This window comes from Sorex fumeus, unplaced genomic scaffold (genome assembly GCF_029834395.1).
Source record: "Sorex fumeus unplaced genomic scaffold, SorFum_2.1 ptg000024l, whole genome shotgun sequence".
In the NCBI taxonomy this organism is placed as follows: Eukaryota; Metazoa; Chordata; class Mammalia; order Eulipotyphla; family Soricidae; genus Sorex; species Sorex fumeus.
Window position 1 is genome coordinate 35,207,545 of NW_026606081.1, and position 27,142 is coordinate 35,234,686.

General features: G+C 36.8%; 1 protein-coding gene across 1 annotated transcript in view; it reads right to left on the bottom strand.

Moving 5' to 3' along the window:
• Positions 1 to 4,548: 4,548 nt before the first annotated feature.
• Positions 4,549 to 27,142, bottom strand: part of LOC130023749 (probable ATP-dependent RNA helicase DDX60) — a 106,563-nt gene continuing 83,969 nt past the window's right edge. Inside the window, exons 33-38 of the mRNA XM_056114340.1 lie at positions 17,099 to 17,220; positions 13,959 to 14,106; positions 11,519 to 11,661; positions 8,049 to 8,200; positions 5,411 to 5,473; positions 4,549 to 5,310 (exon numbers count right to left, since the gene is read on the bottom strand). Coding sequence (XP_055970315.1) covers positions 5,205 to 5,310; positions 5,411 to 5,473; positions 8,049 to 8,200; positions 11,519 to 11,661; positions 13,959 to 14,106; positions 17,099 to 17,220 — 734 coding nt within the window. The 3' untranslated portion in view covers positions 4,549 to 5,204. The remainder of the gene's footprint in view (positions 5,311 to 5,410; positions 5,474 to 8,048; positions 8,201 to 11,518; positions 11,662 to 13,958; positions 14,107 to 17,098; positions 17,221 to 27,142) is intronic.

Genomic DNA, 27,142 nt, shown 5'->3' on the forward strand with positions numbered 1-27,142 from the left:
TAGCTGGTTTTCCTATCTGCTCTAGAAGGGTAGATCCTATTTCAGAGAGGAAAGACTTTTGTCTGGGTTTATGCAAACATAGTTTGCATTACAAAACGTGTTGAAGGTACAAAGGAGAGAAAAGCAAAGGACTGCCCCTTTGCTGTGGGTTCCAGTCAAAAGAAGCATTAAGTTCTATAGAGATAGAATATACAGTTTAACAACATCATGTCTAATTCATTTATCTAGTTACAAATTGGAAACCTTGATTTCCAATTGTCTAAGAGCACTGTAACAAGGGTCTGGATACTAGAACAATTCTACAAACATAATTTAAAGAGTTTCTTATAACAATATAGTTTGATCACAATTTCTTTCGTAAAACACAACCTCAAACGTACACATTTCTTTATATACTAAAGCCTTCTACATGTTCCTTGTTTGATCTGTCCTGTTCCTCAAAACCAGTTTCACTTTCACAGGATACCTTTAACTTTTACCACTAATATCTCCATCCATAATCCTTTTTACTTAAAATATATACTTACATTACTTCCTTATATTCATATCTCACAGGTTTTAAGCTCATTATTTTCTGAACTTAATATAGCTGATCTACCAGGAAATTTGGAAAGCAGTTGCTAATAATTATCTCATTTACCATGACTAAGTTATACTCTGCATTACTCTTTCAAAAGCATTACATCAGTCCTATATATATACAGAAGGTTTACAAAAGCTCACAATTATAACATATAACTACTTGGAAAAGTTCACTTTACATTAGAAGCTTTATATTTAGAATTCCAATTTCTAGGGAAATAGATATAAAGGAATTAAAACACTCACAGTAAATGGGATAGTTATTTTTCATTTGGGCATCACCCGCAGTTGCTGGAACAGCTCAGGACCTTGCGCCTCACGTATCATGCACTTCCCCATGCTCAGAAATCACTAAAGCCAAAGGGGCTGCTTGCAGCAGCTTGAATTTTAAAATCAAAATCACCTCCCTTTTTTTTTTCAGTAAAAAGAAATATGATCTGGAGCCTTAGCAGGAAAGTCCTATATCTCTAACTTCTATACAGTTGATATATATATATATATATATATACATGTTATATATATATATATTTTGATATATTAAGGTGAACAGTGTAGTCTTCTGCCCCCATGCCTGGGTGTTCCTTCCCGGAGACCCTTGGAGGGGAGCGGGTTGAGCTTTCCTCCCCGCCCCGACCAGGGCTCAGGCAGCCGAAGACCTCCAGGACCAGCCACCACCATGCTGAGACCACTCTCCGCACACATGAAGGTACTGGCAGAGGGACAAAGCCACGCGGGTTCCGGGGCCGAGACCTCCAAGCCTACTCGAATTGGAGTCGAGCATCTTCCACCCAGATCCTCCAAATTCCAGTAGTCGGGGCTCACACCCACCACCTGGCCCCCTGGCGCCGTGTAATCCCATCAGCGGCCAAGACTCAGAGACTATAAAATCCAGATTCCGGAACCGCGCGGCCACATTCGCGGCCGAGCGACATCTTATCAGAACTTTTTTTTTTATGACATATTATTGTCTCATTCCTACTTTGGATAAACTTGCATCCTGCCCACAGGGCAGAGTCTGGCAAACTCCCCGTGGCATTCCAAATATGCCAAATACCAGTAACAATGATGGTTCTCATTCTCCTAAAGAGCCTTGAATATAATCTCAGGGCTAGGATGAAAGAGACGTTACTGGGGCCTGCTCGAGGCAATCGACGAATAACAGGATGATGAAATGAAAAAAATGAAAATGAATTTCAGGAGCGTTTTCTCTATTTCTTTGAAAAATGTCATGGGTATCCATATAGGGACCACACTGAATTTGTATAGTGCTTTGGGCAGTATTGCCATGTTGATAATGTTAATCATCCCTACCCATGAGCAGGGGATGAGTCTCCATTTCTTAGTGTCTTCTTTTATTTCTTGAAGTAGTGTTTTGTAATTTTCCTTGTATAGGTCCTTCACCTCTTTCGTTAAGCTGATCCCAAGGTGCTTGATTTTCTGAGGTACTAATGTGAACGGGATTGTTCTTTTAAAGTTCATTTCTTCTCTTTCGTTATTTGTATGTAGAAAGCCATGAACTTTTGGGTGTTGATTTTGTAGCCTGCCACTTAACTAAACTCACCTATTGTTTCTAGGAGTTTTTCTGTAAAGTCTTTGGGATTTAAAAGTATCAGACATAAATCTATAAGTACATAGAGGAAAATGTAGGCAGAACTCTCCATGACACTGATGTCAAAAACATCTTTAATGATGAAACAGCACTGACCATGCAAGTGGAAGCAAACATAAATAAATGGGACTACATCAAACTAAGAAGCTTCTGCACTTCAAAAGATACAGTGACCAAAATAAAGAAAGAGCCCACAGAATGGGAAAGAATATTTACCCAATACCCATGTGATAAGGGATTAATATCCAGAATATACAAGACACTAGTAGAATTGTACAAGAAAAAAAAAACTCCAACCCCATCAAAAAATGGGCAAAAGAAATGAACAGAAGTTTCCTCAAAAAAGAAATACAAATGGCCAAAAGGCACATGAAAAAAATGCTCCACATCGCTAGACTTCAGGGAGATGCAAATCAAAACAACAATGCGATATCATCTCACACCACAGAGACTGGCACACATTCAAAAGAACAAAAGCAACCAGTGCTGGCATGGATGTGGGGAATAAGGGACACTCTTTCACTGTTTGTCGGAATGCCGACTGGTCCAGTCTTTCTGTAAAACAATATGGACTGTCCTTCAAAAACTAGAAATTGAGCTTCCATATGACCCCACAATACCACTTATGGGAATATATCCTGAGGGTGCAAAAATAAAAACACAGTAGAAGTGACATCTGTACCTATATGTTCATTGCAGCATTGTTCACAATGGCCAAGAGCTCTAGAACAGATGACTGGTTAAAGAAATTTTGGTACAACTTTGGGATGGGAGATGTGTGCAGAAAGTGAATAAAGGACCAAACGTGATAACCTCTCTGTGTCTGTATTGCAAACCATAATGCCCAAAAGTAGAGAGAGATTTGGGGGAATCATGTCTGTCTTAGAGGCAGGGAGAGGGTGGAAAAGGGGTTATACCAGGGATATTGGTGGTGGGAAATGTGCACTGGTGGAGGAATGGGTATTTTATCATTGTGTGATTGTAACCTAAACATGAAAGCTTGTACCTATGTCACAGTGATTCAATAAAATTTAAAAATAAAAAAAGAAAGTAAATTTGCCTTTGACACAAAGTGTATGTTACTAATGCACTGACTGTAAGGTTGTTTATTTAAAATCAGATTTAATTAAATAATTATTGCAAGCCAGAATTGTTTTGATTTATTAATTAGTTATGTATATGTATTACCTTTTCCTAGAATACAGGCAAGCACCATGGAGTGACTAAAAATAAATGAAAGGAAATTTTTCCAAAAGACAACCAAACCTGAGCATACCTATCTCATTAGATCTTAAGTTTCTATTAATACTTTACCTTCTGAACATATTTCCTTGTTATTCCTGTAAAATTGCTGGCTGCTTTGTGTTGTATAGTATTTCCCCTGTTTTGTAAGGAAACACTTAATTTACTTTAAATTCATATATGTAAGCATGACCTTTTTACCTCTAAGCAAATGTAACTCCTGTGTCCTTACCTATCTTTGAATTTATTTCAATTATATTTATTTATTTATTTATTGAACTTGAAATTCTGACATAACTATCACTATCACCCCTTTGTTGATTGATTTGCTTGAGCAGGCACCAGTAATGTCTCCATTCATCCCTGTCACGTGGTATTGTAGCCCGATGACATATTGGGGCTGTTTTCAGGGTCAGGACATCATTGTTACTATTTTTGTCATGTCGAGCACACCATGGGTAGCTTGCCAGGCTCTGCTGTGTGGGCAGTATGCTCTCGGTAGCTTGCAGGGCTCTCCAAGAGGGATGGAGGCTTTTGGGGTAGCGTCTAATCACCTTTACAGGTGTCAGTCATATATGCGGGCAAGATACTCTCGGTAGCCTGCCGGGTTCTCTGAGAGCGAGAACTAGACAATAAGAGGTTGCAAGGCTGCATTTGCAGACACACGCTTCCAGGAGGGATTTCCCTTCATACTAGAGGGATTTCCCTTCATACTGGAGGGATTTCCGCCCAAAGCTGCTGGGTTCTGAGATTGGTTTGTGTGCCTCTGGGATCATGGTCATTCCAGAGCCCCACTGTGCTACCAAGAGGTAAAAGGCAGAAGGGACAAACACCCTTTCCCACCCGGGGGTGGGGAGTGTGCATGGTGAATGGTGCCGAAGCTAAATGCATAGTCCAGACACATTTCTGCCAAAAGCTTCTGGGTTTCCAGATTGGTCTGAGAGCATGAACATTCCTGAGCCAGAGAGTCGCTCATGGAGGGCAACTTGTGGTCTCGGCAGGGCTGGAAGCTGCAATTTTATTTTTAAATAAGCAAGAATTGAAAGCTTTGTAGAACTTTTCCAATTTATTAAAAAAGAATGTACTTTAATTCCAGAATACATGTTGTTGTAAGTACTAAAATACTAGTGTTTTCAAAAATAAATAAATTATATTTTATCAGTTGGAGATTATGGAGTTGGTATCATTATAATTGTAATCTCTTAAATTATTATTAAATTAGAGATATTGAATGTATGTACACATTCTACTAGGTATTCATTTAACTGCTTAAAAGGTAAAAAAGAAAATAGACAAAAGTATTGAAAAATAAGAGCACTGCATTTGTGGTACATAAACTTTTATATACACTTCATTGCCTGTATATTAACTAATCAATCAGGCGAATTGTATAGCACTATAGCACTGTCCTCTTGTTGTTTACTGATTTGCTTGAGCGAGCCCAGTAACATCTCCATTGTGAGACTTGTTGTTAGAGTATGTTTGGCATATCGAATGCGTCACGGGTAGCTTGCCAGGATTTGCCATGCGGGCGATACTCTCAATAGCTTGCTGGGATCTCCAAGAGAGATAGAGGAATCAAACGCAGGTCGGCCGGGTTGGCTGCGTGCAAGGCAAACACCCTACCCACTGTGCTATTGCTCCTGCCGAATTGTATAATAACAAAAAAAGAAAGTGTTCTTTGTATTCAGCCATTTACTGAACTACAAAAGTGTGGGTGGATTTCTTGACTATGTATATTTTCTAAAGCATAAAATTTATTTTGACACTGTCAGTATTCTCTTCTCCAAAGTTTTTCTTTGAATGCTTCACTCAGTTGTTTAAATGCCAGTACAACATTGTCATCTTCATCATCGCATAATTCACACAGTGCAAACCTACAAAAGAATAAGTGCTTATATTAATGTCATTCTTATTCATTCTTAATGATCTTTAGCTGGTTACATAATCTTCAAATGCAGGAAATATTTACTATACCTGATGGACTGAAGAACAAGTGTGAAGTCTCTGATTAAATTAAAAGCATCTCCTATATTTAACCTATTTTTTAAAAAAGAAAAAATAACATTAGATACAAGAAAAAAAGGTAGCATTTTAAATAATGAATTTGTTTTGGTGTACTCCCAATATGCAGAAAGGCCATAGAAAATTATCACAGAATTCCTGATCTTTCCAGACATTAAATAAAGCAGATATAGGAAAACTGCGGGGAAGTGTTCATGCTCTTTGAAACATCTAATATTTTCCAATTGTCAGTTTCACCCTTAACTGACAGCAAAGTGAACCAGCAAAGTGGCTCATCATTTGACTTAGTAGAAAGTTTTCACCTGAGTGCCCGGATGTAGGGAGCAGGTAATCCCCATCACCCTGGAATCCAACCAGCACCACATACATCCTCTGGCCTCACTTTGAACCATCCTTGAACCATCCAACCAGGTTGTCCAAGTATTGCTGGAAGTGGCCCCAAACTCTGCTTACTGCTTGGGAGACACTCTCCACCCTCACTCTAAAAACAACCCATTCCATGCTTCTACATAGCAGCAAATTATTTTTATTGAAGTGCAACATTTCCCAGTACTAAAGTGTTATGAATAATGTTGCTGAAAATGGCAGAGTAGACAGTTTAGGACCCGACTCTTCCATAAAGGTATTAATCCAAGTCAAGCAAAATCTACCCAAAACTGAGTTGGTCAAACTCTGGAAAATGGACAGACTAAATGCTGGATCAACTGAGATTTTAGAAAGGGTGGGAAAGCTTTAAGACATTTAAATTTGCCCCTTTCCCACTAGAGCAGTTTAGTAGCAGTTTTGAAAACAGTGTGTGACCCTGGTTTTTGGCTTTGAGGGAGCAGTCTTCCTAACAGTGTACATATTTGTCTATTTCTACAGGTCTGGGAACTGCCTAAAGGATTGAGGTGAGACAGCTGTCTTTGTTTTAATTAACTAGCACTTACTAAAGGAAAAAAAGAATGGATTTTGCTAAAGACTGTAAGAGAAACACAGGGCACTCAGCAGTCTTGGGCCAAAGAGCACACTTGAAGCAGTGCAGCAGATGACTGAAATCTGTGAGGAAGATCTAGGAGAATCTGCCTGTGCATATTAGAGGATCAAGAAAGCCATCCAATGCCCAGGGCCAGACATGTGCTCAGTAAAGATCTGAAAAGACCCTAAGCCTCAAAGCTAAGAGACTTTTAGGATTAGTCGGAAGTAATGATAAAGCAAAGTTGTTAGTTACCTAGATGCTAAAAGAATTCCATAAACCAATCTGCAATCTTCTCCCTCTCTGTCTCTCTCCCCCTGGTCTTTGAAGTATCTCTTCAAATATGAGCTAAATCCTTAACTTGGATGAAAGAAATACAGTCTTTGCCACTGTCTGTTTTAGCACTTCTGGGTCTAGTGCTAGTGGCCTCCAACACAGCTGGATCCAAGATGCAGTGCCCCCTCCATATCTACGCACCCAATGATCAGACCTGCAGCCATATCGGCCAGGTATTTTAGGCAGTTGCTCCAAAGCTCCCAAGCAGAGCTAGGGAGGTGTCAGTGAAAAGGGACCAAGGACTGGAAAAGACATTCTTCCTAGGTGTATGTGTGTGTGTGTGGATGGGGGAGTGTGTTGGGGGGATAGATAGGGAGATAGATTGATAGATAGGGAGATATCTATCTGTATATAGCACACACATACACACATATATCTTTCTTAAACAATAAAAGGTTCTAAATCACTAGTATTTTGGAGAAATGTAAAATCAAAATCACGTGAGATATAGATGGCTTTGACACCAATTAGACTGAGGATAACATTAACGATAATAAAATGAAAAATAAAAATAGTGAGAAAAGTTTGATCTTGGTACATTGCTGATGGTATATAAATAGCTCAAAAGCTTTGGAAAATATTTTAGTAATTTCTCAAGAAATTAGAAAAAAATTTAATATTTTAACTTTTTGGATATTTGGCTTGAGCCAGTAATTGTACTCATAGGTCTTAAGTTTTTGCCATAAAAATAGAAAATGGTAACTCTAATGCACTGGCCTGTATATTCATAGTAGAACTATTCACAGTAGCTAAAATTTGAAGAAATTCACATATAGTAGTATATTATTCAGCTATAATCATGAATTAAGTTTTGATAGATATTTCTGCATGTGTAAGCCTTGAAGTTTTATATAAAATGAATTCATACATAAAAGATTAAATTAGCATTATTGTCTGATTCTATTCATGTAAGTGTCCAGATTAAGTAAATTTATAGAAAAAGGGAAAAGATTGGTACTTGCCACATGGGAGAATAAAGGAATATGACTTCTATTCAATAGGTATAAACATTCCCCTTAAGTAAATGAATCTGTTCAGAGACTAGGTGGCAGTGGTGATTGCAAAACATTATGAATGTACCAAATGTCACTGAATTTTTCACTTAAAAATGTTTCATTTTATCTTATGTGAACTTCAACTCAAAAATTAAAAATATTTTAAAAATAATTCCCACTAACTCCATTCTAATAACTTGTTAAATCTTTGCATCTTAAGCTTATTCTCATAAATTATGTCACAGCAGAGTAAACTATCATCAGAAAAATGTCCATATGAACATTAAAATATAAAAGGTCATACCAATTATCTGTTGTCAGTGCTGACAGAGATTCTTTCACGTAGAAGTTCAAAACATAAGCCTTTAATGGAAACTTCCTTCCAGTCTTATCACATTTCTCCAAATGAAAGAATGGAGCATTACTAATATTCACATTAATTGTTCGTAACATGGCCTGCAGATATGCAGAAATTTTTTGATTGTTAGTATTTTCTTGAGATATCTTATTATATTAGAGAATTTTGTGTTATATTAAAATTTGCTCGAGGCCCTCCCGTTGATCATTGATTTGCTCGAGCGGGCCCAGTAACGTCTCCATTGGAGACTTTGTTGTTACTGTGTCTGGCATATCGAATACTCTCGGTAGCTTGCCGGGCTCTCCGAGAGGGGCGGAGGAATTGAACTTGGGTCGGCCATGTTGGCTGCGTATAAGGCGAACGCCCTACCCGCTGTGCTATTGCTCCAATCTGGAGCTCCAATCTGGAGCGATAGCACAGCGGGTAGGGCGTTCGCCTTACAAGCGGCCAACATGGCCGACCCGAGTTCGATTCCTCCGCCCCTCTCAGAGAGCCGGGCAAGCTACCGAGAGTATTCGATATGCCAGACACAGTAACAACAAAGTCTCCAATGGAGACGTTACTGGGCCCGCTCAAGCAAATCGACGATCAACGGGAGGGTCTTTACCTTTTACCTTTATTAAAATTTATCCAACTAAAGTAATAACAATATTAAAGTACTGTCAAATATCCAAACAATGTGTTACTGTTCTTAAAACAAGTGATACAACTAAATAAAATAAATAAATGACTGATAGCTGATAATGATCACTCTGAACAAGAACTGAGTGCTGAAAGTAAGTAATGGGACAAATATGATAACCTTTCAGTACTTATATTGCAAACCATAATGCCCAAAGGGAAAAAGAGAGAAAGAGAGCAAGAGAAAGCTAGAAGAAAAGTCTCTTGCCAAAGAGGCAGGCAGTTCAGGGGGAGGGAAGGAGATTGGGAAACTGAGGACATTGCTGGTGGGAAATTTCACACTGGTGAAAGGAAAGGTATTGGAACAGTGTATGGCTGAAACCCAATAGTAAACAACGTTGTAACTCTGTATCTCATGATGAGTCAATAAAAATTTTTTTAAATAAATAAGAAAAGCAAAAGAATAATACTGTAAGTTATAGTATTATAATTTAAATTCTACTCAGGATAAGGTTTGGAGTATACAGTGTTCCAACACCACACTGCCCACCACAGTATTACTCTCTCTCCAGCTCCAGCATAAAGGTAAGGTAAAGGTAAAGGCCCTCCCGTTGATCATCGATTTGCTCGAGCAGGCCCAGTAACGTCTCCAGCTCCAGCATAGTCATTTTTATTACAGAACTGTACCACAAATATTTTTAAAATTCAAATTTCCTGAAAAAAAAGTGTTTTGAAGGGCTGGGGAGATAAGGTGCTTGCTTTGCACTATGCCAGTTCTGGTTCAATCTATTGGGTGGACAGCTGCCACTCCCCTCCAAAAAAAATTGTTTCCTTTGGGTAAGGAAACACATACCTTTTAGAGGTCTCAGAGAGTGCCAGGAATTGAACTTGGACTCTCACATGCATTTCTAAATACATGCAGTCCAGTTCTGTGAGTTTTCTCCCTGACTCCTAGAAAAGTATACTTGTTCCTATTATTTATAAGGTAATGTCAGGAATTAAACTTTTGGTCTCTTACATGCAAAGCAAGAACTCCTCTTCTGAGTCACATCACCAAGCTGTAAATGGCTTCATAAGTTCACAAACTTACATTGCTTTGTTTTACACATTTGGCAATTCCTCATGCTCTATACTATTTTCATTCTCATTATTTTATTAAGCTGCCTTTTAGAATATAATTATCTGATTTGGGCAACAATAAAAGTTCAATCATTTGAAGTTATTTCCTGTCAACATGCTATTGATAAGCTCTGAGGAGGTGCATTATACTCTATTTTGCAGTAGTAAATAGAGGAAACTATTGGTCTGTTTTTAGAAAATGAAGCATTTGATGTATATTTACTGAGTTTCTTTTTATTTATGAAAGGAATGTTGCATTACAAAATTATGGATGTTTTAAATATGCATCATTATTAACAATGTCTGTATATACTACATTGAGCTCATCACTAAAAGTGCAATTCATATAATTGAACCTACCACAGACCATTTTTAGGATTAAGAGACACAAAAATGAAGATAAATGAACACAAACTGCCCTCAAATTGCTTGTAAGAAGGCTTTTAAAAAATATTACTTCACATTCTGAGATCTAGCACAGTGGTAGGCCGTTTGCCTTGCATGCAGCCAACATGGCCGACCCGAGTTCGATTCCTCTGCCCCTCTCGGAGAGCCCGGCAAGCTACCGAGAGTATCTCGCCTGCATGGCAGAGCCTGGCAAGCTCCCCGTGACGTATTTGATATGCCAAACACAGTAACAACAAAGTCTCCAATGGAGACGTTACTGGGCCCACTCGAACAAATCGATGATCAACGGGAGGACCTTTACTTACTTATTCTGAGATCAAGTTCTGAGACAATTCTTAAGATTCTTCAATTTTAGCAGCTCGCACTGAATTTTTGTTCATACTTTGAGTAACTTGGGCTTATGATTCTATTGCTGTACCAAAATTTGCTTAGGCAGGGACAATGAATCATTGAGATAAAAACAAGATTTCTTAATGCAGACAGATCATAACTAAGCAGTCAGCCTGAAGTTGCAACCAGGAGCAGGGCCAACAAGACTTCTTTGTATCGGAAAATTTCTGGCAGCAGCACCAAAATATGGAACAAAGATTAAAGGGACAGAAGAATGGAGTTTCCTGATTGGTTGCACTGAAATAATAAATCCAGAAAGGAGTGTGCATCATGGGACATATAGCGAGTTCTTGTTGCTAGAAATCTTTATGGTTAATACAATAAGTTTTAAGTTCCATATAGACATCTACAAATTGTTTCTGTGGCCCCATTCTATTTTTGCTCAGGCAGCTAGGTTGATCTGGTTCTTCTGTTCAGGTCATAATGTAAAGATTCGTTGACTTATTCTTCTTTGCTCAGCTCCTAGAATTGGTCACTTGAAGGTTCTGCCTCTAGTTTCCTGCTTATGCTCCCAATTCTCCCAGTACATTTACAGGGTGGTAATTTTAGGTTAACAAAGAGAGAATTTTGCTAGTGAACGTGTACATGGAAAAGAAAACAGCAATTTAAACTTTACATATCACAATATGGTCTATATAATGATTCCCACATGGTGATTAATTAAAAAAAATCAATGTTCTTTTCCTTATATAATTCAATTTTTTTATTTAAGAACTACTCAAATATTAAAAGCTCTGTTCTGATTCAGTGAAAAGTACTAATATTATGGAATAAAAGTGAAATGGTTTGCTTTACAGACACTTAGCAATTATAATAATGAAGAATGATTGATCTGAAAAATTAGGATTAAAATAAGGTTCACACCAAAATTCACATACATCACGTATCACGTGAATATCATATAAATCTTGATCCGTTATATTGGACAGGCAAGCAAACGGAGAAATAGCAGTTCTACTTTCAGTTCCAGGCATCAAATGAGAAACCAGTTTTGAGTCTTCACATTCTTTACCTGAAAAATCTATTACAAAATGAATTGAAAAAACAATGAAACGAATGGATGAAAACTTTTAATAAACCCAAAACATTTGCATACAATTATTACTAGATATACTACAAGGTTTTAGTTTTGGTTTTAAGAAAGGGAAGTATTGAAATTAAAATATTTAAGAATTGCTAGATCATCACTAAGAAAATTTTTTTTCTAAAAGAAACTTATTGTGAGATGTGCTGGTGGTTCTGTTATTTATGTATCTGGGTCTCCCTCTCCTTTTCTTTTCTTCAACTGTATCTGTTTCGGTTTCTCTACAATTTTATTTTTATCTCTGTCCATTGCTTTCTCTGTCTTCTGTATCTGTGCCTCATTTTGTTTTTTCTTTCTCTCTACTTCCAGTTCCTTCATTGTTGGCTAGACTCAGTTGTATGTACTTTGATGCACTCTCTCCCTTTCCCATCCATCCCCTCTCTCTGTCTCTCTGTCTCTGTCTGTCTATGTGTCTGTCTGTCTCTCTTTCTCTCTCTTTCTCTTTCTCTTTCTTGTTCCCCCCTTTACTCCTCACTCATTTGCCAGTCACACTTCTCTTTTGGAGAATTTGCCTATCAGTCTCTCTATCTGATGTTCTATTCTTCGTTCTCTGATTCAGTATTTTCTCCATTAGATCAATGTTTCTCAACTTTTTACCAACTGTGGCTTTCTTCCAAGTTTTTGTTTTCTTATTATGCACCCCTATTATACTGTTTATTCCCATAATCTCCTGCTGTGGTCGACCAATCACATAATTTTCACATGTGGCTCTCTTGAAATATCCTGTATGTCTAAGGGGTAGGTGGTAGAGAAACACTGACTTACAGAACAGAATACAAGAGAAGGAACTGCCACTTCATTCGGAAGTCAGGAAAACTTTTACACTTTGCTTTTAGAAAAACATTTGAATGAACATGAAAACATCTAATTCATCTCTCTTCATATAGTTTCCATGTTCAGTACATCCAAAGTCTCAGAGACAAATACAAAAGCTTACTCACGGTCTTACCCTTAAACCCTTGGACTAAATGCATGATTGAATTTATTAAGTAACCCCCAACACAATTATAACCAACTGAAACTAATAGTTTATGGAGTATCACTGCATAATGTTTTAATGTGTTAGATGTCACTGGAGACTATACTTTTAAAAATCATCATATAGGCTATATACATTTTATCCAAGTTGTTAAAAACTCAGAAGTGTTACCTATTATTTCTTACTCCTTTAGTTTATGTAACTCTTATTAAAAGTTTTACTTCCTCTTATCCTTCATAAGGCTTGTATATTCCAAAATAATACTCTGCCTAAATATAGGAATAAATCAAAGAATTCTTTCTTCCTCCAATTTTTAACTCCTTGATTCTTAAAGAAATAAAGACAAAATTTTACCAGCTCGCTTTCTCTTAACTCTTCCTCTCTCCATCTTTTCATATTGGGCATAGGGTATATGCTCTACTTCCAATATCTCCACTTTATATGACATCAGTAATTAAGTTTTCCTTATATTTTATATTTTCTTTTTAACTTGTTTCCTTTTCGTCAGAGATATAAGCAAAACTCTAACTTCTTGTTGCCATCTCCCATGATTCTTATGAACTTAAAATATATTTGTGACCTTTTTGTGCCCAAATACTGTTTTTTTTTAAATTTTCAAATTCATTCAAATTTGAAATTTTAAACTCTTCAGCGTTCCAATAGACACATATGCCAAAAGAAATTATGTCATCATTAAGGAAGAAAACAGCCTAAAATAAATTTAGATCGCTTAGTTCAAAATAACACTAGAAAATATGGAAATATCTTAGCACTTAGCTTCAAATCAAATCCATGATAGCTTAACTATTCCAAATAACTGTAGCACTGTAGCACAGTCTTCCCATTGTTCATCGATTTTCTTGAGTAGGCACCAGTAACATCTCACAACAAATTGTGAAACTTCTCGTTACTGTTTTTGGCACACTGAATACTTCATGAGGAGCTTGCCAGGCTTTGCTGTGCAGGTGAGATACACTCGGTAGCTTGCCGGGCTCTCTGAGAGGGGCAGAGGAATTGAAACCTGGTCGGCTGCGTGCAAGGCAAATGCCTTACCTGCTGTGCTATGGCTCCAGCCCAAATAACTATTCAGCATAAATTTTGAATTTTTACATCAATGAATAATTTTCAATTAAACATTGTTAGTTTTCTGGATATTATTTTTAGAATAGTTTTATGATTTATTTTTAATTTTAAAATATTCACAGTTTTAAGCTTTATATTCTGTTCATGAATTCATGAATATTCACAAACTTACCAATTTCTGAGAGAGGTAATTGACATTCTTTCCTCATGTCAGCCAATTTTGAAATTGTTAGGAGGAAGGAAACAAAATTATTTTTAATTCTGTTATTATAATCCTCTATCACTGCAGCAAAATCTTCTGGAAGATCATCTAGTATTACCTAGGAACAATAAAATAGATTAATGCTATAATATAAAACAAAAACAGATTATCAAATTCTGAGTGACACAAGGTTGAATGTTTTAAATGCCTTAATGGAAGTATATTTCTAAGTATAAATTCTGCTGTTCACATTAAATTAAAAATACAAATGAGGGGGCTGGAGCAATAGCACAGTAGGTAAGGTGTTTGCCTTGCACGTGGCCAACCTGGGGTCGATTCCCAGCATCCCATATGGTCCCTTGAGCACCTCCAGGAGTAATTCCTGAGTGCGTGAGCCAGGAGTAACCCCTGTGCATTGCCAGGTGTGACCAAATAAATAAATAAATGAATAAAAATACAAACAAAATTAATCTTACCTCCATGGGTAGAGGTTGCAAAGATTTTGTTACAGTATTTCCTTTCAGTCTTTTATGTGATAACTCATGCTATTGTATTAGATTGTAATAAACATTGTATCTGCATTTTCCTTGTTATAAAACACTATGTGAATGGTAGAGAGCTAGCACAATAGAAGGGCAACATGGGTATGATCCATGGCACAGCATATGGTACATGAAGCATTGCTAAGAGTTTTCATTGAGCATGGAGCTAGGAGTAAGCCCCGAACACAGATAGGTTTGTCCCCAAGTTCATAAGTAAATGAATCAATCAATCAGTAAGTAAACAAAGTACTATCTGAAAATATGAGTAATAGTTATATTACTGCCTCATATAGGTAGACTAAAATTCCTTTAATTATTCCCCTTTTTATTGGATTTATAGGAACTATCCAATGTTCAATTCTAAGTGACTTTTGAAATGTCTAGGTTAAAGTGCATCTCCCAAAAACAAGTTAAAATTCAAAGCTCTAGTACCTCAAAATGCATTTTTCGCTGTTTTTAATAAGTTAACATTTTACATCATTTCATCAGCAGTTTGAATTCCAATAAGAAAAACAACACAATATTTTAAACTTGTATTTATATTCCTATCAACAAAACTTGGTTTTATTCCCTGCAAATTAATGAGTAAGCTACTTTTCTTGTTAACTTTCAATTTTTACTGTTGATAAGATTGTCTTTCATTTTATTTTCTTTTTAACTTCAATATAAGGGAGCTATGTATTTTATTAGATCTATTTACATTTGAGGATTTACTAGATGGAGAACCCAGCAAGCTACTAAGAGTATTCACCCACAAGGCAGAGCCTGGCAAGCTCTTTCTGGCATATCCGATATGCCAAAAATAGTAACAACAAGCCTCACAATGGAGGCATTACCGACGCCTGCTCAAGCAAATCGATGAACAACGGACTATAGTGCTACAGTGCTACTAAATGGCTATTAACTACTCTCATTTTTGTTATTTTTTAGTATTTTAGTAGCCACTCATTTCATTTATAAATAACTTAAATAACTTTTTTTCTTTTTGGGCAACACACAGTTGTTCTCGGGGCTTACTTCTGATTCTGCCCTCAGGAATCATTCCTAGTGGGATTGGGGGGGTACCCAGCTCAGCCACATGCAAGGCAACAGCCCTACCAGCTTTACTACTGCTTCACCCCCTAAATAATAATAACTTTTAAATTAGGAGCTAAATTTACCTAAAATTTTCCATATGCCAAGCATGATTCTAAGTCCTTTGCATATTTTACCAACATCGAAGGCTTTGTTTTATTAAAAAAAGTTTTACTAAACACTCCATGATTTATAAAGTTGTTCATAATAGAGTTGTTCAGGCATTAAATATTGCAACACAAATCCTACCACCAATGTCCCTTTCCCTCCATTGATGTCCCTGATTCTCTCCCACCTTTCAGCCTGCCTCTTTGACAGGTATATTTCAAATTTATTTCATATTGCTTCTCCAATAAAATTTAAAGGAATAAAAAAATTAAAGCTGGTACCAACTTAAAAATAAGCTTATTATCAATAATAAATAAGTTTATTACCATCTATCTATCAGTGTAAAATGATAAGTAGTCAAGGAATATTACTTTAAAATATTCTGTCCTCTACTCACTGATGATTACCTTTATAAGAGTCACTTTTTTTGTTTCATATCATTTGACTTGCTGAGAATTTCCAGAACAGTATTTTTAAATGGTCCTTAGTTCGAGCTTGAACATTTGTGTATTGTTGTTTCAAAGATAAGTGTCATCATGGAAATTCTTGTGCCATTAAATTTATATTTTATGATCGCACATGTAAGTGAGGTTGTCAATGGGCATTAATCTTTCTTTGACTAATTTTACATAGTACCCATGAGTGCATTATTATCTTTTCCATTTATTCATGGATGATTATCTTGTCTCCTCCCCACCCCTGCCACCATATATGTAGCAAATTTTGCTATAATTTCATAGAAATGCATTTTTGAGGGTGAGGTATTACGAAAGGTATAGAACTCAGTGGTCACATCTGGTTCTGTGTTCAGGAGGTCATTGCTGATGTTGCTCAGGGGACTATAAGTGATGCTTAAGATTGAACTGGGTATACTGCATGCAATGTAAGTGCCTTAACTCCTGTGTTATTTTTACAATTCTAAATAGTATTTGAATTGAGATAATATTAAGTGTAATTTACAAATATTTTAGCTTAAAACAATATCTTTGCAGGCTATCGAATGTAGCCTGCCCACAGGGCAGAGTCTGGCAAACTCCCCGTGGCGTACCAAATATGCCAAATAATGAAGGGTCTCATTCTCCTAAATAGCCTTGAATATAATCTCAGGGCTAGGATGAAAGAGACGTTACTGGGGCCTGCTCGAGGCAATCGATGAATAACAGGATGATGAAATGAAATGAAAATGAAATGAAAACAATATCTATTAGGAATATTTTAATTAACATTTTAAAACAAGATTTCAATATTTTTTCTCCTCTAAGAAGTCATCTTATTTATCAAGAATTGACTAACGCCTGACAAAGAAGTACTCTAATGATCAATAGTAAAACTTTCACTAATGGGAAAATATTATTGAATTACAACTACTAGGAATAGTTTCCTTACCAGTGAATCAGGAGTCTTCTTTTTACATTCATTCACACTCAGAGGGAAATATTTTCTTCCAAAAAGATGTGCAAGCACAACCACTAGGGCCTGCATCACATCTTCAGAAAAAGTTTTACAACCTATTTAAAATAAAGAATTAAATTTTTAAAACTTCTGAGATAGAATTAACTATTTTGAATATATTGTCTTTTCTTAATAGCTAAGGGAAATTTTAGGGTACGACATTTTAAAAAGTCACTTGCTTTGTGTTTGTTAAATATTCAATAAATGAAAATATTAATTTATAATAATACAAAATAAGCACAAAGTGCGGTATCCCTGTAACCAATTGTAGCTTGAAGAATTTTTTCAAAAAGGCTTCTATCCGTTAGCTATTCTCATTACTGTCTACAAGTCATAACGTCCCTCTTCCATTCCAATTAGTTTTACTCCCTTATTAAAATTAGGGTAAGGAAAGAAGACTTTATTCTAATTTCCAAATTTATATAATTTTGTTGGGGGGAGAGTATTTTCATATTTATTTTAATCCAAAGCAACAGCAATCAGCTTTTAATTAATATTTATCAAAATAATCAAAACATGCAAAAGTGCAAATATTTGCAACTTAATAGATACCATCCATAACTCTGGAATCTTTTGCTTTAAAATCTCAAGCATGATAGGCTGGAGTGGTAGCACAGCAAGTAGGGTGTTTGCCTTGCACACGGCTGATGCGGGTTCGATTCCTAGCATCCCACAAGGTCCCCTACGAACCACCAGGAGTAATTCCTGAGTGCATGAGCCAGGAGTAACCCCCATGCATCGCTTGGTCTGACCCAAAAAGCAAAAGAATAAAAAAAATAAAATCTCAAGCATGACAGTTTAAAAATTTCTGAGTATCTATAATACTGATATCTGTATGTCTTCTTGAGGAAGTTTCTGTTTATCTCTTCTTTCCATTTTTTGAAGTTTGTTGATGCTGTTAAGTTTTTTTTAAATTTTCTTTTGTTCAGGTTTTGGTTCATGTCTTTGGGTTCATTCATTCCAGGAGTAATGCTCAAGGATTACTCCTCACTCTATGCTCAGGGAGTCATGTGAGTTATAGAGATTGAACTCAGGTCTGCCATGTGCAAGCAATCTAACTGCACTATTATCTCTCTGGGCCCAATATTGTTAATGTTTAACTGTGCTTTGTATAGCTTTGCTATTAATTCCTTATAAAATGGATGGTGGGTAAATATTATCTCCCATAAATTGTGGTTGGCTTTTTATTCTGCTAAACCTTTATTTTGTTAGATAAAAATATCTGAATTTAATATAATCTCATTGTTTATTTTTGATTCCTCTTGCTTGGCAAATGGCATTGAATTATTGAAGAAGACTCTAGATTCACATTTATGGAGGATTGTGCATATTTTTCCTCAAGTGTATTTTATGGGTTTATGTCTTATATTGGGGTCTTTAATTCACTTTTAGTTGACTTTTGAGCATAATTCAGACAGGGATCTAAATTCATTCTTTATGTGTGATTGACCAGTTTTCCCAACACTGTTTATTGAAGGGGCTTTTCTTTTTCCTTTTTATGCTCTTCACTACTCTGCTATTTCTGAGGATCTGTCACTGGGCTCTCAAATGTGTTCTATTGGCCTATTGAGAAAAGACATCTGCATTCTGATGCTCATTTTAGTACTATTTGCAATAGCCAATATCTGGATACAACTCAAGTCTACAAGAACAGATGACTGGATCAAGAAACTGTGATATATATGCATATGTGTGTATACATTCATACATACACAACAGAATACTACTTAAATATAAAAAATGATGAAACCCGTTCTGAATGGGAAATGCCTGCTGAGAGTGAGTAAAGGAGCAAAAATGATGACCTCTCAGTATCTGTATTACAAACCATAATGCCCCAAAGGGGTGGGAGGGCAGGGAGGGATATATTATATAATAATATATTATATATTATATATCATACATATATATTATATTATATACCATACATATTATTATATATAATATATAGATAGAGAGAGGATTCCTGCCATAATATTGGAAGGCTTGGGAGGGGATGGCAGGAGGGATACAGGGGATATTGGTGGTGGCAATTACACTGGTGGAGGGATGGATGTTGGAACATTCTATGACTGAAACCCGATCACGAAAGTTTTGTAACTGTATCTTATGGTGATTCAATTAAAAAAATAATAGTAATTTTAAAGTAAAGAAAAAATGATGAAATAATGCAATTTGCCACTACATGTATGGAACTTGAGGTTATCATATTGATTTAAGTTAGTCAGGACAGAGAAAAAAATGATATCTCTTATATGTGGCAAATAAAGACACATAGTAAAAGATTAAAAAATGATGTAAAGTCACAGAGCCTAAAAACAGAACAGAGATGAGGTGCGTGTGGCAGGAGGTTTCAGGGGGGCAAGGCAAGAGGGAGCAAGAGGGAAAATGGTAGAAGAAAGGGACACACTAGTGAGAAGTGTTGTGTTGGATTGTTATAAGCATAAAACCCTACAACTGACTGTAAAGTTTTAAAGCATGGTGGAAATTAAAATTTAATTTAAAAATTTAAAAATAATTAAGTAAAATAAAATAATCATTACTCTGATTGCTTCCTTTGGAAGAACCAGATGGATACACTGTGACTTGTACCTCCTCACTGGTTCTCCTTTCCCCATCCTTCCAATTCTTTTCCCCATATAGCCTCTAATAAATTTCTATTTCTTGAAAGTCAAAGAACCTACATTTCTAAAAGAGTTACCTTCCGAATTTCATATCTACAGTGAGAAGCCATATATTAACTTCTTTCTGCTTTGCGTATTAAAAGATCTCCAATCAGCAAAAAATTGCTGGATCTTTGTAGCAATGCTTAGATGGAGGAATCTTACAAACTAAAAGAACTCTCACCTTTCCGGCTGGTATGTCACTGCTACAGACATGTACTTTTCTACAAGTGTTTATGTCCACCTTCCATGTTCCCAAATCTTTATAGTAATAGAGCACTATATGGAGTACTAGACTAAATATACTTGAGGGGAACTTATGTCTGACTTTCATCTAATAGTCAATCATTACCATAAATTGCAAAAATGACACATATCTTGTGAAAACTTGGGGTCAAGTTACAATAACCTCACACCACAAGAAAAATGCAGTTAAGAGTGAAGCTTACACTTTTTTTCAGCAAAAAATAACCAATTCAGTATGTTCACATTGTATTGGAAAAATTATAGCAAATTGTTTTCATTTCACTTATTACTTTAACATGGTAATATATTATATACAATATTTTGGAGATAAGTGAAATTTAGTGTTGATGACTTCAATGGTTCTTTATTATACGAATGAAACACTGGTGACTTTGTCTATTAGAAGTTCTAAGATATTAATATATTGTTTTAATTATTCTTTATATTGTGGGTGTGGGTCACAAGGCATAATTCTGGTAGGTGAATTGAAAAACTCAGTGGAAGGCCTCAGCAGCAGAGTAACAGCTGCTGAGGACAGACTCAATGAGCTCAAAGATGAAGTTCAGATACTCCCCAGAAAAGAGCAGAAAATGGAAAAGAGACTCACAATCCGGGAATAGATGGCAAGAGAAGATCGTGATGAAGCAAGGAGGAGTAACATAAGAATTATTGGAGTCCAGAGGGACAGGAAGAAAACCCTGATGAGGAAGAAACTGTCAAAGACATCATTGCTATGACGTTTCCAGAGCTGAAGAAAACATAGAATCACATTCAGGAGGCCCGAAGGATACTAGCTAGAAGAAATCCAAATAAAAATACCCCAAGACACATCCTGATCAAAATGACAAAAAACCTTAGATAGACACAAAATTCTGAAAGCAGCAAGATCAAAGAAAAAATTGCCTATATAGGATCATCCTTAAGATTAACAACTGACTTGTCTGATGAAACCCCCATGGCCCAAAAATAATGTTGGGATATAGTGAAAAAAAAAACTCAATGAAATAAATACGTTATTTATTTCACCAAAAGTACTTTACCCGGCTAGACTCCCATTCATAACAGAAGGAACAACACAGTTTCATCGTCAAACAACAGCTCAGGAACTTTACAGACTCAAAACCTTGGTTACAAGAACAACTAAATGGGCTACTTTAAGACAAGACAGGCCCCTCAAATACACCAAATCTTAGCAGAAAAACGGTACAAAACTCTATAACAATAATCTCTCTCAATGTCAATGGGTTAAACAAACCAATTAAAAGACACAGAGTGGCAGGATGGATTAGAAAATTGAACCCAGCATTCTGCTGCCTGCAAGAAACACATCTCAACAGTCAGAGTAAACATGGACTCAAAGTCAAAGGCTAGAAAACAATCCTACAGGTGAACATCTCCCATAAAAAAGCTGGGGTGTCCATCCTAGTATCAGACCACATTGATTCCAGACTGAAGAAGGTCACAAGAGACAGTGAAGTTCATTTCTTCTTGATCAAGGGATCTGTACAACAGGAATAACTTGCAGTACTAAATGTATATGCATCTAATGAGGGACCAGCACAGTACTTAAAAACAATTACTAAGAGACTCAAAGAAAGACATTGATAGCAACACAATACTAGTGGGAGACTTCAACACTGCTTTAAAATCTCTTGATAGGTCAACCAGACTCAAGCTTAGCAAGGACATACTTCATCTGAGGGAAACAATGGAAGAAAGGGACTTAGTAGATATATACAGGACACTTCATCCTCAAAAGCTGAATACACATTCTTCTCAAGTATGCATGGAACATTCTCCAAGATAGATCACATGCTGAGCCACAAAAAATATTTCCATAAAATTAAGAAGAAAGAGATTGTATCAACAATCTTCTCAGACCATGATTCATTGAAATTAGAAGTAATCACACACACACACACACACAGAAAACTAAATAAAACACCTGGAAATTAAACAGTTCAATATTGGACAACAAGTGGCTTAGAAAGGAAATCAAAGAGGAAATCAAAAGATTCCTGGAAATGAATGAAAACGAGGACATGACTTACCAAAACTTATGGGACACAGCAAAAGCTGTGTTAAGAGAAAAGTTTATAGGTCTACAAGCATTTTCCCCCTTTTAAAAAAATTTTTACTAATGATACATCATGAGATATAGTCGTAGACTTACAAATTTTTGTGCTTGGGTTTCAATTATGCAGTGATCAAATACCCATCCCTCCACCAGTGCCCACTTTCCACCACCACGGATCCCAGTATCCCTCCCACCCACAATCCCCTCATCCCACCCTGCCTCGGTGACAGGGCATTCCCTTTTGTTCTCTCTCTTACTGGGTGTTGTGGTTTGAGAAAAGAGACAATGGGTGACAATCATGTTTGGTCTATAATCTACTTTCAGCATGCTTTTCCCATCCTGGGAGGATCCTCCCAACACCCTTTATTTGGTGTTCCCTTCTCTATCTGAGCTGCCTTTTCCCCTAGCATGTGTGGCTGGCCTCCAAGCCATAGAGTAAAATTCCCGGTACTAATCTCGGCCATTCTTGGGTGTTAGTCTCTTATTTTGTTACTTTATGTTCCCCAGACGAATGCAATCTTTCTATGTCTATCCCTTTCTTTCTGAATCATTTCGCTTAACATGATACTTTCCATGTAGTAACACTTGTATGTAAATTTCATGATTTCATCTTTTCTAACAGCTACATAGTACTCCATTATGTAATGTACCAAAGTTTCTTTAACCAGTCATCTGTTCTCAGGCACTCAGGTTTTTTCCAGATTCTAGCTATTATAAAGAGTGCTGCAATGAACAAACAAATGCAGATGTCACTTCGACTATACTTTTTTGCCTCTCTGGGATATATTCCCAGGAGTGGTATTGCTGGGTCAAATGGGAGCTCAATTTCTAATTTTTTGAGAATCTGTCCATACTGTTTTCCAAAAGGGCTGAAGTAGTTGTCATTCCCACCAGCAGTGAAGGAGTTTCCCTTTCTCATCACATCCGTGCCAGCACCGGTTGCTTTTGGTTCTTGTGGATATGCCAATCTCTGTGGTGTGAAGTGATATCTCATTGTGGTTTTGATCTGCATCTCCCTGATGATTAATGATGTGGTGCATTTTCTCATGTGACTTTAGCCATTCGGATAACTTCTTTGAGAAAGTTTCTGTTCATTTCATCTTCCCATTTTTTGATGGGGTTGGATGATTTCTTCTTGTGGAGTTTAACCAGTACTTTGTATATCCTTGATATCACCCCCTTATTGGATGTATATTCAGCGAATATCCTTTCCCATTCTGTAGACTGTCTTTGTATTTTGTTCACTGTTTCTTTTGAGGTTCAGAAGCTTCTTAGTTTAAGATAGTCCCATTTGTCTATCTCTGTTTTCACTTGCTTGGCCAGCGGCATGACACCTTTGAAGATGTCATTAGCTTCAATGTCATGGAGGGTTTGCCAACTTTTCCCTCAATGTACCTTATGGATTCTTGTCTGATGTTGAGGACTTTAATCCACTTTGATCTTACTTTTGTACATGGAGTTAGGCAGAGATCTGAGCCCACATTTGTGCATGTAGCCGTCCAGTGATGCCAGCACAATTTGTTAAAGAGGCTTTCCTTGTTCCACTTTTTTTTGCCCCCTTATCGAAGATTAGATAGTCATATGCTTGGGGGGAGGTGTTAGTATATTCAACCCTGTTCCATTGGTCTACAGCTCTGCCTTTGGTCCAGTACCATGCTGTTTGAATTATTACTGCATTGTAGTAGAGTTTGAAGTTAGGGAGGTTTATTCCTCCCATTTTCTTTTTCCTAAGAATTGCTTTAGCTATTCGTGGGTTTTTTTGTTCCATATAAATTTCAGTAGTGCTTGCTCCATTTCTTTGAAGATTGTCATGGGTATCCTAATAGGCTCACATTGAATTTTTACAGTGCTTTGGGAAGTATTGCCATTTTGACAATGTTAATTCTCCCGATCCATGAACAGGGGATATTTTTCCATTTCCTTGTGTCCTCTTTTATTTCCTGAAGTAGCGTTTTGTAGTTTTCTTTGCACAGGTCTTTTACTTCCTTAGTTAAGCTGATTCCTAGGTACTTGATTTTCTGGGGCACAATTGTGAAAGGGATTGTTTTTTTTTTTCATGTCAAGTTCTTCTCTTTCACTATTTGCATATAGGAAAGCCATGGACTTTTCGGTTTTGATTTTATAGCCTGCAACTTTACTATACAAGCCTATTGTTTCTAGGAGTTTCTTGCTAGAGGTTTTAGGGTTCTTTAAGTATAGTATCACATCATTTGCGAATAGTGAGAACTTCCACAGGCATTCTTAAGGAAGGAGGAGCGAGCCCGCATAAGTAACAGAGTCTCACAGTTTAAAAGCTTGGAGAATGACCAACGAAAGGAGCCCAATATGAACAGAGGGAAGGAGATAATAAAACTCAGAGCAGAAATTAACAAGAGGGAAACCAAAAAACAATGCAAAAGATCAATGAAACCAAGAACTGGTTCTTTGAGAAAACAAACAGGATCAACAAGCTCTAGCAAGACTCACAAAGGAAGGGAGAGAGAAAACCCTAATAAACCGAATCAGAAATTAAAAGGGGGGCATCACAAGAGAAACTACAGAAATTCAAAGGATTCTCAGGGTTTACTTTGATAAGCTTTATACCATGAAACAAGAAAACCTTGAGGAAATTGGTAAATTCCTTGATTCCTATAGACTACTAAGGCTGAACCAAGAAGACCTGGAATACCTGAAGAAACCTATTACTATCAAGGAAATTGAAACGGTAATAAAAAGTCTCCCCAAACATAAAAGTCCTGACCCAGATGGATTGCCTAGTGAATCATTCCAAATCTTTAAAGAGGACTTACTCCCAATCCTCTTTAAGCTTTTCCAGGAAATTGAAGTATCAAAAACACTTCCAAACAGTTTCTAATAAGCAAATATCACCCTGATACCAAAAACAGACAGAGATACCACAAAGAAAGAGAATTACAGACAAATATCCCTATTGAACACAGATGCAAAGATCCTTACAAAATAGTAGCAAATAGAATCCAATGACTCATCAAAAAGATCAGATACCATGACCAGTTAGGATTCATCCCAGAGATGCAAGGACAGTTAAACATTCGGAAATTGATCAACATAATCCATCATATTAACAAAGGCAAAGATAAAAACCATATGATCATATTAATAGACACAGAGAAAGCATTTGAAAAGATCCAACACCCATTTATGATGAAAACTCTCAGCAAAATAGGCATCAGAGGAACTTTCCTCAATATAGCCAAAGCCATCTACCACAAGCCCACAGCAACTATCATTCTCAATGGGGAAAAACTAAAATCCTTCCTCTAAGATCGGGCACAAGACAAGGTTGCCCAGTTTTGCCACTCCTATTCCATATAGTACTGGAAGTCCTGGCCATTGCAGTTAGGTAAAAGAAAGGTATCAAGAGCATACATATAGGAAAGGAAGAGGTTAAGCTATCACTATTTGCAGATGATACGATACTATACTTAGAAAACCCTGACTCTACAGAAAAGCTCCTAGAAACAATAGGTCGATATAGTAAAGTGGCAAGCTACAAAATCAAAATCCAAAAGTCCATGGCTTTCTCATATACAAATAACTAAAGAGAAGAAAGAGGCATTAAAAAAAACAATCCCTTTCACAATAGTACCTCAGAAAATCAAGTACCTAGGAATCAGTTTAACCAAAGAGGTGCAGGACCTATACAAGGAAAATTACAAAACACTACTTCAAGAAATTAAACAGGACACTAGGAAATGGAGACACATCCCTTTCTCATGGATAGGGAGGATTAACATTATCAATATGGCAATACTGCCCAAAGCACTATACAGATTCAATGCAGTCCCTACCCATGACATTTTTCAAAGAAATAGACAAAACAATCCTGAATTTCATATGGAACAATAAACTCACACAAATAGCTGAAACAATCTTTGGGAAAAAGAAGATGGATGGCATCACCCTCCCCAACTTCAAACTGTACTATAAAGCAATAGTAATTAAAACAATATGGAATTGGGCTAGAAACAGACCTACAGACTAATGGAACAGACTTGATTATTCTATCACAGACCCCCAAATATATGACCACATAATCTTTGACAAAGGAGCAAGAAATGTGAAGTGGAACAAGGAAAGCCTCTTCAACAAGTGGTGCTGGGAAAACGAAATAGCTACCTGCAAAAAAAAAAAAATGAACTCTGATCTCTGTCTAATGCCAGACACAAAAGTCAGATCAAAGTGGATCAAAGACTTCAATATCAGACATTAATCCATAAGGTACATAGAGGGAGGGGCTAGAGCGATAGCAAAGCATGTAAGGCATTTGCCTGCACGTGACCAACCCAGGTTCAAGTCCTGCTTCCCTCTCTGAGAGTCCAGTAAGCTGCTGAGAGTATCTCGCCCACACACAAAGCCTCGCAAGCTACCCGTGACATATTCAATATGCTAAAAATAATAACAACAAGTCTCACAATTTGTTGTGAGATGTTACTGGTGTCCGCTTGAGAAAATCGATGAACAACGGGAGGACAGTACTACAGTGCAACATAGAGGAAAATGTAGGCAGTACACTCCACAACACTGAAGTCAAAAACATCTTTAGGGATGAAACAGCACTGACCTTGCAAGTGGAAACAAACATAAATTAATGGGACTACATCAAACTAAGAAGCTTCTGCACTTCAAAAGAAACAGTGACCAAAATAAAGAGCCCACAGAATGGGAAAGAATATTTACCCAATACCCATATGATGTGGTCTATTTCATTGTGGAATCATCCACCGGGAGACTCCCATGTCCATCGTTTAGATTCTGCCTTCTGGAATTGTGAGTTACCATGAATGGTCTTGGTCGACATGATGAACTCAGACAGTCTCTCACCCTGTTCGTTCCATTCTAGGCCATGGGTCCCGATGTGAAGTTCTTCAGCTGATCTTCTCGGTCCTATCTTGGCATTAAAATCACCCACAATGATCTTGTAGAAGGTGTGGTCTTCTTTATAGAACTTCTCTAGCTCCATGTAGAACTTCT